Source organism: Phaethon aethereus (assembly GCF_964289735.1).
Source record: "Phaethon aethereus genome assembly, chromosome: 3".
NCBI classification, from domain to species: domain Eukaryota; kingdom Metazoa; phylum Chordata; class Aves; order Phaethontiformes; family Phaethontidae; genus Phaethon; species Phaethon aethereus.
Window position 1 is genome coordinate 68,554,637 of NC_138576.1, and position 12,316 is coordinate 68,566,952.

Below are 12,316 nucleotides of genomic sequence, written 5' to 3' on the forward strand. Positions count from 1 at the left end.
TCCTCAGCCTGTACAGCTTTGTGTAGTTGTGGTGAAGCTAACTGCGCTCACGGATTTACTCCAGCTGAGGATGTGATCCTCTTTGTAACAACGCAGCAACTGAATAGCTAGGAGCCAGCAGCCAGAACTTCTTGCTGGAATGGACAAAAATACAGCATTCTTGATGACCGTTCCTCTTGTAAATCTCAGCATCATTTGTGACGGCGTGTGATGTGTAGATCTCAGTTTGAAACCATTATGTTACACACAGCAACCTTACAAGAAAATCACCCGTTCCCACCCTGTCCCTTTCCTAATGTAATCTTCTTTACCGACATGTGTGTTACCTTATGTGCTTGTTGTACTATCCCATATACTTACTAGTTAATACTTTTTTAACCAGCATATCTAAACTGAACTGTCAATACCACTCTTTGTCCCAAACTTCTGCTACTTTGTGGAAAAAAAAAAAATCCAACTCGGGCCAAAACTAGCGAGTCAATTCTGTTATTTTTATAAGATTATCACAGGAATGCCAATGAAAATATTCTTAAGTTACAATGGGTGTAACACAGGATTTTCACATTACCCCCTCCCTCTGGGGGAAATCCATAACTTTGTCTACAGCGTGAACTCTACTCATATGGGTCAGGGCAGATTTACCCAGTCAGTGTGTTTGTTTCCACGTCCATTTTCATTGGCACAAAACCAAACAACTAAGGGGAAACAGGCAGTGCAGGGCCCCCACCCTGGCTCTGAACATATTTTCTTCTATTGTAGCTGGTTCCCTCAATTTCCCAGATCAATCAAAACCTGCTGGAGTCACTGCTGTGATAAAGTCAGTTGCTGTCAGGAGGTAGGATATTTGTGCTAGAGCGACCAAGAGGGGTCAGAGCTTTCAGTGGCAATGGTAACCCAACAGAAGTAAATACCTACCGAATTCCAGCATAAAATGGGGCCTGAGGGCAGTATTGGATATCTAGAAACACACTGAATTTCTGATGGTCTCTGTATCCTGCTAGCATCCCACTCTGAGTGAGTGAAGAGCATCAGCTCTGGCCTTTCCAGGGCAATCATAAAGTTTTGGACATCTGGCATATAACAAATGCCAGTAACGTCAATACTTGGATGACTCCGTTTGAGGGCTGGTTAGGATGCTACTTGAGAGTCAAGAGGTCAGTTCCCTGAATTTTCCTGTCCAAAGTCTCAACAGCCTGCATATGAACAGTACACCTTAAATTGATGTAAAGTTCCAGCCCATCTATGTCCCTTACCAAAAGGATTAATAATCATGCTGTGGTTTGTATATTTATTTATAACAAAATAAATAACAAAATCTCTGCTGATATAGGAACACGTTATACAGTTGTGTCATGAGGAAGTACAGATCAGCTTCTGCTCTCTTGGTCTTAGGGGAAAGTCTGCTGCTGGGTTTAGTAATAGCTGGTTACTGCCTGTATTCATGACAAAAGCTTTCTGAGTCAGTAGTTTACTATTCTCACTTCTGCTTTTCTCATCTTAACCTCAGGTTTGAAAATTAAGCTTTGCTCTTCCTGATTTTTTGTACATTATTACTGTTACTGACCTCAAGCGTATCCTGAAAGATAATTTTGATTATCATGTTAGAAACAAGGTGTACTACCACCTGTGTCTCCGGATTCACGTGCAGTGTTTGAACCACCAAAACTAGTGAGAATTGCTGCCTTGGCGCCTCTGTAAGATACATGAGATGGGGCCTCGTGCTCTGCCTCGCATGGCTACTTTCCCTTTCCCACACATGCACTGGCCACCTCTACTCCAGTAAATAAGAAGTTCCCAGGGCTGTTCTCTGCCTCGGAGGCCCGCTCATGCTGTGTCCCAAATGCTCATGGTTACAAAAACTAGGGTAGCAGTATTCAGGTTGCACGTTGGGAATGGTCCCTGACCTGTGCTGGCTGCTGGGCCATGCCCAGGAAGGGTTTGGAGAAGAGCTGGCTGGGCTGGCTCCAATGGTGCCGGCGTCAGCTTCGTGTTGCGGCCGTATGGGCAGTCGAGTCCCGGAGCCTGGGGTTGTGCCCGACGTCAAGGTGGAGCTATTAATACTGTTCCTGATCGGTTGGTTGAGATTAGTTTCAAGCATAAGCCATGAGGTTTACAATTCCTTACATTTATGTCTCTTCTTATCAAGTATTATATGTCTGGAGGGATTCAGAGGTCTTATTAGATACTTGGAAAAGTGTCTGTTGGCTTTTTAATTTTATGTTCCCTGCTTTGGTACTTTTCAGGTCAGAGTTCCACAGGCTGACATTGTAACAGAAGAGAAAATATTGTCTTTTATCAGTTTTCAATTTGCCACATATAATTTCATTAATAAAGTGCCTTGTTCTTGTCTTACAAAAGAGAGAAAATAAGCAGTTCTAATTCCATGTGACAAAAATTTGAATTTGTTAATAATCTGATAATCAATAAGGGTTAGGGCAACAGGAAGCAGGCATAATAAGTGACTTCACAGACAAGAGTTACACTTTCATATATGTCTGTGTATTAGCCTGTGAGGGGATTTTTTTCGACCATTTCATTTTTCTTAGGTACAGCAACAGGTTCAGCCATTTAAAGCATATGCTGCAGGACCTAATGCAGCAGCAAAAGAAGATGTGAGGCAAGCTGATATGACTGGCCAGGGCATAGTACTCTCTTTGTCTCCTGGCTTCCGTGGCCAAAACCCAATTGTTGGATTATTTTGTGAGAGCACAGTCTTGTCTTTCATTGAATTATAAAAGGCTCTGCCAGGGTTATGTGCTATTTCCAGTCAGGAATATGGAGGCTTTAAATTCTTGCTGGGTACAAGGAGTACTATGCAGATGATGCAATGGGAATGATGCAGAATGGGAGTCTGGACTGAGTTTTTAATAGTGCTTAAAATAGTGTTTTCTTATAAATCAACAAAAATGTCACATTTGCAAACTAGGAATAACACAGAGATGAAAGACTCTTCCTAATTACATCTTTATTATACTTATGCTGTGCAAAATGTATGTGTTGCAGCTTTAAGTAGGATAATGTAAAGTTTCACTCATATAAAGCTCGTGAGATTTTTATTTTTTGAAATGTGCTGGTTATGTTGCTGTTGAGTCTATGCAGGTGGTTTCACATAAAAACTGGTAACATTTATCCTGTTGGAGAGTCTATATATTCTACACCTGTTAATATAAATAAGTATTTTAGGAATGTTTCAGAGAATTATTTAAATTGTACTGGGTTTCATTTTTTTATAACCTGCACTATGCTGCCAGGTATTTTAGTGACCAGCAGTTTAACTGTTCAGTGTTGTAGAAATTTAAAAACCCCCAAAGGTGAGCTGAGAGGTATTTCTCCACACACAAGTTGTCCAGTGTCAAAGCTTGCTACTGATGCCTTTGCAGAAGTGGGACTTAATATAATATCCTACCAGCAAAGGGTGATGGGGTGGGTTGGAACCCTAGCCAGAGGAAAAATGCTTCTATTTTTAAGTGGGGAGGCAGGCAATAAGAGACTTTGACATGGTGACATTTTTAGAAATTTCATGACTGAATTAGAATTAAACCATGCCTTTCCCGGTCTTTAGGCAGCAAGTAATTTGGGAAGGAAATTCAAAGGTTGGAAGGCACTGTATCTCCAACAGTTTGATATCAAAGAGCAACCTCTTGCTCCCCCCCAAAATTCAGTCAGCAGCTTGGGAATCTAGAATATGCCCAGTGGGTTGGCAGGGAAAGGATGGAAGAGTATGGATTGCTGTGTGGACATTAGGCCAGGTGTAAAATGGTGCATGTTAATTGTTTAATCACATGGTTATCAGCTTTTCATATGCAACCTCTGTGTCTGAGAGTAGATCTCTCTCCCTGAGCGGGTGTTTGCGTATGTTGGTCCAGTTATTACTCCTGCCCTTAAAAGGAAAAGAAAATGATCAGAAGTAGAGAGGATAGCACAGCCTTCCTCACCGCTCGGGTCCTTCCCGTGTCGTTTTCGTATGGCAACAGTTATGGAGTCATGCCCTCCCTTGAGGGGGCTGCAAGGCTGAAGATGGGGCTGTAAAGCTTCAAATACAGGACTCAAAGGCATCATTGTGCAGGAGAGGACTTTAAACAGCTGCTGAATTTTAAGTCCATGCCTAAATCCAAATCGTATCGGTGAGATTTTAGGATTTGCTTAAGATTTTTGTGAATTTAAGGCTGTGCACACTGTAGAAATGCTGAAGTAAAAATGGTTCCATATTAACATTACAAATTAGGGGACATTTACATTTATACACAATCACAATCATAGAATCATAGAATACTTTGGGTTGAAAAGGGACCTTTAAAGGTCATCTAGTCCAACCCCCTGCAGTGAGCAGGGACAGCTTCAACTAGATCAGGTTGCTCAGAGCCCCGTCCAACCTGACCTTCAATGTTTCCAGGGATGGGGCATCTACCACCTCTCTGGGCAACCTGTGCCAGTGGTTCACCACCCTCATCGTGAAAAATTTCTTCCTTAGATCTAACCTAAATCTACCCTCTTTTAGTTTAAAACCATTATCCCTTGTCCTATTGCTACAGGCCCTGCTAAAAAGTCTGTCCCCATCCTTCTTGCACACCTCTTTAAGTACTGGAAGGCTGCAAGAAGATCTCCCCGGAGCCTTCTCTTCTCCAGGCTGAAGAACCCCAACTCTCTCAGCCTGTCCTCACAGGAGAGGTGTTCCAGCCCTCTGATCATTTCTGTGGCCCTCCCCTGGGCCCACTCCAGCAGGTCCATGTCTTTCCCGTGCTGAGGGCTACAGAGCCCTCCAACCAGTAGACCTCAGCCTTGTAACATCATATGCACAAGGACAAACCTTTATACACGTCAGGATGACAGTCTTACTTCCCTTCTATTTATTGCAGGGATAATCCTTTTTTGTTGTTTTTGTCCTTTATTTTTGTCTTTTTTTTTTTTTAAATTTGGATGTTTAAATAGTTAGAATTAGGATTGTCTCTGTAATTTGAGGATTACAATGCATGCTAACATGAAATTATCTGTTGTACATAGTAATTTTTATCAGTGCCAGCATACTGTAGCAAAATAAGGATCTTTTTGGGAGATCAAACAGCTTCTACAATTTGGAAAGTAAATAAAGAAGCAAAAATAAACCTACCACACCTCCTCATATGCACTTTCTCAGACAGAACTCAAATCAAATTGTGGGTTGCGCAGAGAGCAGACAACATGGTTTGCTGTGCAGAGGCTCCAGAAGAGTGCTATACTTAATGTTTTGCTTAAAAATTTGTATAGGTCATCTTATAACTAACGTAAAGTGATTAAGCAGAGCGTTACTTTATGTCCAGGGTGAATGACCTGAAACTTCTTTGCAATTAATATATTAACATTTTGCGTATAGGTATTTCTGTAGATCTACAGATCCCCTTTATGTCCAGAATTATTTTTTAGAGTGAAGATAAGCTACCGTTGAAGCCTTTGCCATGTGATAGCTGTTCTGGGCTTAGTGTTTGTGTCTCGTTGGAATAACACAGGTTTGTTTTTTCTGTAGCCATTCCAGCCCACCCACATCTTGGTGGTTTGGCCCTTCCTCGTGCTTGTCTGCAGGTGTGCCCATTGCTGACCTCATTCGCCCATCTATTTGGAGTCATAAATACATTTAACCTAATGTTTGGCCATATCTCTGTTATGGCATCCTTGAAATAGACCCCCCCCCAACAATTAATTACTTATTGCAAAGCAAGATTTTTTCCTGCGTAATGTTCATCAAAATAGGTACTTTTTCATGCTGTCACAGTAAATGATTGTAAGGTTTCGTTCCTATTTTGGGGTTTGCCACATGCTTGCAAGTGCCTACATCATGTCACCTCCCCGTGCTTCTATTTTACTTAGTTCAAAATGACCATCCTTGTAAGTGCTACCTTTTCAAATATATGTGAATGCTTAAAGGTTCTCAAATGCCTACATGAGAGCAAATTATAATTAATTCTGTATTGCTTTTTTATGTCTAAAGTGCTAGGTACTGTAGCTAAGATTTTCTGTGGTTTAGGATTGGCCTAATTCTGTCAGGCAGGGGAGATTTTATTGTTCACTTGAATAAGACTAAAGTTAACATGAACTGTTTTGTTTTGTTTTCTGAAAACTCGATCCCAGAGCTACGTAGCATTATTTCAGGATATTTTCATATGAAAGTTGTGTCCTCTACAGGGAGAACTAGAACTAATTTTCATGCCAAAATGGAAACCAGCAACATTCTATCTTACTTTTATGAGGGAGCCTTTTAATGGATTTTAGAAAAATAACAGTAGTGTTAACTCAACCCACACCAGCTATCATTGGTATCCTGTGCCACTGCCGATGCATACGTAGTCATTTACCCTTCTGTCAGGTAGAAAGTGCTGTGCTACAGCTGGAAAAAGAAAAACCCAATGCAAGGTGTAACTTAGTGCGAAAACAAACTGGATAATGCACAAATTGCAAGTGCAGACATTTTTCCCCAGACCGTGTTTTCTTTTGATCCTAACCTTCACAAACTTTAAGTGTTTAGGGCTCAAATAGGCAGTGTCCCAAGCTGGATTGCTTTTGCTCTTTTAAAAAAAAATCTTGGTCAAACACAATTTCTCTAAGGTTAGGTAACTGCAGAAATGAAAGCAGGTGGAAGGGTAGAAATGAAAACTCATGCCCGAGAAAGAAGTGCAGAGTATAATAAGGCAAAAGATGAGGGTTTGGGAGAAAACTATGACAATGGAGAGAAGTAGAGAAGTGTGAGGAGCTACAGGAAAATACACATATTAGCACAGATTTTGGAGGCAAGTGCTGGAAATGTGTTAGTCATGTAAGAAGAAATAAAAAAAAAAGAAGTATGAATGTATGGGACAAGGTTATATACAGAATGTTTCTTTTCCAATTCTGCAGTTCAGCTTTGTAACTCTGACTGTGGCTTCAGCTGCCCACAAATGGCTTGTGAAAGTCACTTTCAACTTGTGTATCTCAGTGCTTATAGGTGTCTTCATCAGTTCAAATGGTGGAATTCTGTCCTGGGGCTCTAAAGGGACAAAACTGGTAGATGGGACAAGCTGGGCAATTAATTTTGCTCCATAGGATATGAGGTTTGCGTATGCACATGTCTTATTTGTATGGTGCAATCTTTAATGAGTCACATACAGTTTCCCTTAGCCCCTTAGTTTTAGGACAGTCTTCAGATGATTCAGCATGGTGTAAGAAAGACTAGTATAGGGCACTTTCCTCTTCATGGAGTTGAAAGGTGAGATAGGCAGGAGACTCACAGAAGAGAGGGAATGGTCTCATGGTTAGCAAAATTGGCAACCATGAGAACGGGATTCTATCCCTATCTTTACCGATAAGTTCCTATTAAAGATGGCCAAATTGCTTTGACCAAAATTTTCCATTGGTTACTAAGTACTCATTTTTGGATTTTCTACTGTGGGCCAGATTGGCAGACTGCTCTCCCAGCTGCAGTTTGAAGTCATTGATAGTGTGCTTTGGACGTATAAAACCTTGTACAAATACTAAGTAGTTAAGGAAAATCAGTACTCTCATTTCTTAGATTAGGAACCCAAAATCCTTGGAAACTTTTGCCATTTTTGCCCATTATCTCCATGCCTAACTTTATCCTTATAAAATGGGCATGACAGGAGGGAAAAAGCCATGTCCCCTGCAGTCAGTTCCCCTTCTGAAGTCAATTAACATTTGTGAATCACTTGGATAACTTTGGTGAAAAATCTAACATACTCCAGAGGAATTTATTAATTTTCCTTTTTAGTATAGTGTTGAAGTGTCATACTAAATACTTAATTATTCTTTTATTATAGGAAGTATGAGTCCTGCAGGAAAAAAAAAAGTTATTATGAAATTAAAACCATACTCCAGGGTATTCTCATGTGGGAGACAAATGAATTACCCAGTGAAGCTTTCAGTTTAGGAAATGTTGAAATAAGTGCTTGACTTCACTATATGGGGAGGGTGTTCATTTTTGTTTGGGCAAGAAAAGATGGGGAGAAAAGATGAAGGCTTTTATTGGATAAAATATATTTAGAGAGTGAATTTCCTATGGTCTAGGATGATAAAAAATACTTGACAGGCAAATTCTGTGTATGTGGGGTTCCTGACCAAGAATATCATACCTAAATTTGTTCCCATTAAAATCAATAAAATATCTCAGATTGCTTGTACAAATGTTTGTGGTGTGTATTGCAACAAGTATTCAGTATCCACAGTTCAGAACTGCTCTGGGCCAATGGGATTGCAAAATATCTGTCAGCTTTGGCTGACAGCCTAAGGTTGCCACAGCAATTTTTCTCTTTAATGAGTAAAATAGGTGGTGTTTATAGAAAAATAACTGTCTCATGAGAAGCTGTGCAAAAAGTTCCATTCAAAACCATTCTGTTTATATATAGTTTCGTTGTTTGTTTTCTTTTCTTTTTACTTACTACTGTGGACATTTACATGAAAACAGGATATTTCTCCTTCAAATTGCAGTCATGTACAGAATAGCTACTATGCCAAAATGGAGCCAACCCACTTCAAAAAAGTAGACCATTTTGCTCACCAGATCTGTTTCTTCGGTGTATGTAAAGTTCTGAGCACTTATTTTCCTACCTAAATTTAGGGACTGTTTTTTTGCATTAGTTCTGTAAAACCAACAAACAATATGGATATAATAAAATGAGAATATGTTAGTGAGAAGATTAAATGAATAAAAAACCCAGTAACAGAAATAATATCTATGTTTTAGTATTTACAGTGACAGACGGCAAGGATAAAAGTATTTTTATTCTGTGGACTGACTTTTTTTTTTACACAGCTTAGAAACAGTGATAAATACTGGAGAGAGGGGTAAATAGAAAACCCGAGTCCTGTTCTGGCTGATGGTGACCAACAGAATTAATACAGGCAGGCTTCTCTTAAGAATGTGTTCTTTCTGACGGGCAAATTTGACTTTTCCAGTCTCAGGTTGAGTATAACGTTTACCAGTTTGAGAGATACACTTCTACGGACAAGTGCCATATGTTTTCCGGCTCAGCAATGTTTCATAACGCCCTTAAGACGTACTTTAGGCGTCCGAGGCTCAACGAGTGTACGCTGACACCCATGTTCCTATACGTGTTCACACCGCTTAATAGCTTAGCCCCTGGCTTCAGGTCCATCGGGGCGCGCAGGGGAAGCTCTCAGCCGCCCGGACAGCTCTGCGTCAGTCATTCCCCCAGCAGCCGCGAGTAGGAGAGCGGGTGCGGCGTGCTGCCGCGTCCTCGGCCCCCGCAGCCCTCGCGCTAGCGGCGGCGGGGCCAGCGGCGTGAGTTGCCGAGCCGTCCTGCCGGAGGCAGCTCCAGCCAGAGCCCTCTCGCCGCTGCTCTGCCCTGGGGAGGCTTCGCTCGCCCGGGACTGGGAGGCCACGGCGGCTCGTGGCTTGGAGCGCGCTTCTCCTGTTCCTCCTCCTCTCGGTCTAGGGCAGCTCTCTGAAAACCGACAGCTGCCTGCGCGACATCCACCGGACGAAGCCGTCGTCTGTTTGTACAACTGCAGGATTTATAGTCACCATGCTAATAAGTAAATATTCCCTCTCCGGTTAATAAAGGGAACAGAAGGGTTTCAGGGCAGGTGAGCATAGTCCTCTGGCTGTAAAGATTTGCAGAGAAATTAGAGAGTGGACAGGCTCCTCTCTGTGCCACAGAGATCAAGTTTTGCAGTGTCATGAGCGCCACTTCTTCCCAAAGCTACCTGCAAATCTTTCAGACAATCTTTTTTCCCCACTGGAACAAACAAGCACCCCCCTGGCCTTCTGTAATGTAACCAGCTTGTATTTGGCTCTGAGAGTCCAATTAATTAATAGTCTCTTTACCTCCTTGGGGCCATACGAATTTGTGATTTGCCAATAAAAATTATAAAAACTCTGTAAAATACACCTTGCAATTCTCCCTACGGATGTAAGCCGCTGCTTTTTTTCCCCATGCCACTTCACAGGGTCGGGGTCCATTTGCTTAGGCCACGCACAATTCGAATGTGACTGAACAGTATGAGGACCCAAGCAGTGGAAAGAAACATCAAGGGCTCTTTGGAGAAGTTTGTTGCATTTATTCCTATAAATGTGCTGCTCCGTATGTAGTTTACACTGGACAAATTCTTTTAGTTGCTTTTCGCTTGGGCGACTAATAATGCATGTTCACGTTGTCCTATTTTTTTCATACTTGTAGTACTTGATGCAGGATTGTGGCCTAATGAAATGTTTGCAAAATAATTCAGCATAAATTCTTTGTTTATCTATTGGCAATACTCAGTTCCCACCTACTTTGTTCAGTGCTGCTTTGGCAAACTGTTACAGATTTTAACATCAGGCAGTTCACGTTAATTATATCGTATAATACGCTAAGTAAATACATGATAAATGAGCAAATGTAAACCAAACAAGAAAGGCAAACTTGGGGACTAACTGGGCCTGAAATCTTGTGGGTAAGCACAGCAGGTGAGCAAAGGAGTATGAGGAATAGGATAAGAATTTCTTAGAGCCTGACTGCCACAAATATGTCAATGGAGCTGAGTCAGCATGGGAAGAGTGCAGTAATTTGCTGTTGATTCAAAAACCAGTAGCTCTCTGCTACCCTTCTGGGTGATTTGGAGAGCATTTGCCGGAAACGCTGATGACTAACCTTCGAGAGCTCTTCAACCCATCTTTTGTGCTGCTGCGTTCCAGGGACATTCCACTGGAAACAACAGCATGGCACAGAGCTGCTGGAATAGCCACCAGTCAGCATCAGACCAGCAGCCAGAAAATGTAAATGATAAGAGTCATCTTTGTAGAAGTTGCTGTTTAAAAATTTGTTTGCCTTCTGAATTAAAAAATGTTGCTTTCGCTTTGCCTGTGTCAGGTCAATATACGTAGCAGATATATAATGTGTGCACAAGTGAATATTTGACAGTATATTTTGTAGTTTCTTTTGTGTAGGATTTCTTATATAAAACATTCTTTTGCTGTACTATTCCTCCAGCATTTTGCCCACTAGAAACCAGGCCTTTTTCTGCCTTTCTTCTTCCCATCTCAGTTTATGTTTTTCCATACAGAAATACATTTAGTTACCGTGTTGATGATTACTTTCCTGTTAAGTTATGTCTCTTCCTGACCTCCAGCCTTTCTCTGGTTTTGTTGCCAGCTCACGGATGCTACGACTGTAGGATCGTGCTAACTGACCCCTCCGGAGTTTTCACTTCTCCGTGCTTCCCCAGTGATTATCCCAACAGCCAAGCGTGCAAGTGGATCATCCGAGCGCCTCACGGATTCATCATACAGCTAACATTTATTGATTTTGACATTGAAGAAGCTCCAGGCTGCATTTATGATTCACTGACATTAGACAACGGAGAAAGCCCAATGAACCTTTGTGGCATCACTGCCAAAGGATTATCCTATAACTCTACCGGAAATGAAATGATCGTGTCATTTAAAAGTGACTTCAGTATCCAAAAGAAAGGTTTTAATGCCAGCTATGTACGAAGTAAGTAAACCCAAAGCATTTCATCCCCCTTACAGGGATGTTAGAAGAAAATGTCCTATAAGGATTAGAATGATGCTTCCCAAAGGAATCAGCTCCTCCATGAGAAGAGAAAGGATGGGGAGGCTGCAGGGTAAAACTACAAAGTTCTCTTAGCTGTTTTTTTGAACTAATTTATTTTGCTTGTGATGAAAATAAATTGATTTATTCTGGGACATGACATCAAGTGTGTTAGAAAAACTTTTCACATGCAAAGATTTTAGGCCTAACAGTGCCTCTCCCTGCAGGTTTATGCTGGAGGGTTTGGAAGCAGGACACCTGTCCTTCATTTCAGCGTACCTGCAGAGGGACATAGAAACCTAAAGGAGAGCGTGAGAGGGAACTTAGCTGAGCCAGAAACAAGGCCAGCCCAGACCCCTGGCCCAGTGAAATGCCCAATGGCGAGGAGGAGTTTGTACAGAAGGCAGAACGTCTCGGGGGCTCTTCCAGCCTCTAGAAGAAACTCTCAGGGATGAACTGGCATTGCAAAATGGGTGCCTTTCGTTCCAGTTCCTTGACCTTTCTTTCCCTTCCTTAAATACATAGCAGTGCTTAAATTTTAAAAAGCCTAACAATTGCAAAAAAAAAAAAAAAAAAAAAAGACACTCATGCTTTTTCCCCTAAAAGATAAGGGTACAAATAACATGTGATTGATGTTTGTGGTGTTGTTTAAAGCATTAATTAAACGTTGCTCTTACGTGACAGTAAAGGGCAGCAAGGTAACGGAGGGCATTAGGATGATCGCTTACTGGCCCCATATGCTACTCACCAGTATTCCACTTCAGGGTTACAGTTTACAGTTGCGTGCTCCCCGTAGGCTTTCT

General features: G+C 41.5%; 1 protein-coding gene across 1 annotated transcript in view; it reads left to right on the forward strand.

Moving 5' to 3' along the window:
* Positions 1-12,316, forward strand: part of ADGRG6 (adhesion G protein-coupled receptor G6) — a gene marked incomplete at its 3' end in the record, with an annotated part of 106,650 nt that overhangs the window by 27,061 nt on the left and 67,273 nt on the right. Inside the window, exon 2 of the mRNA XM_081998398.1 lies at positions 11,115-11,456. Coding sequence (XP_081854524.1) covers positions 11,115-11,456 — 342 coding nt within the window. The remainder of the gene's footprint in view (positions 1-11,114; positions 11,457-12,316) is intronic.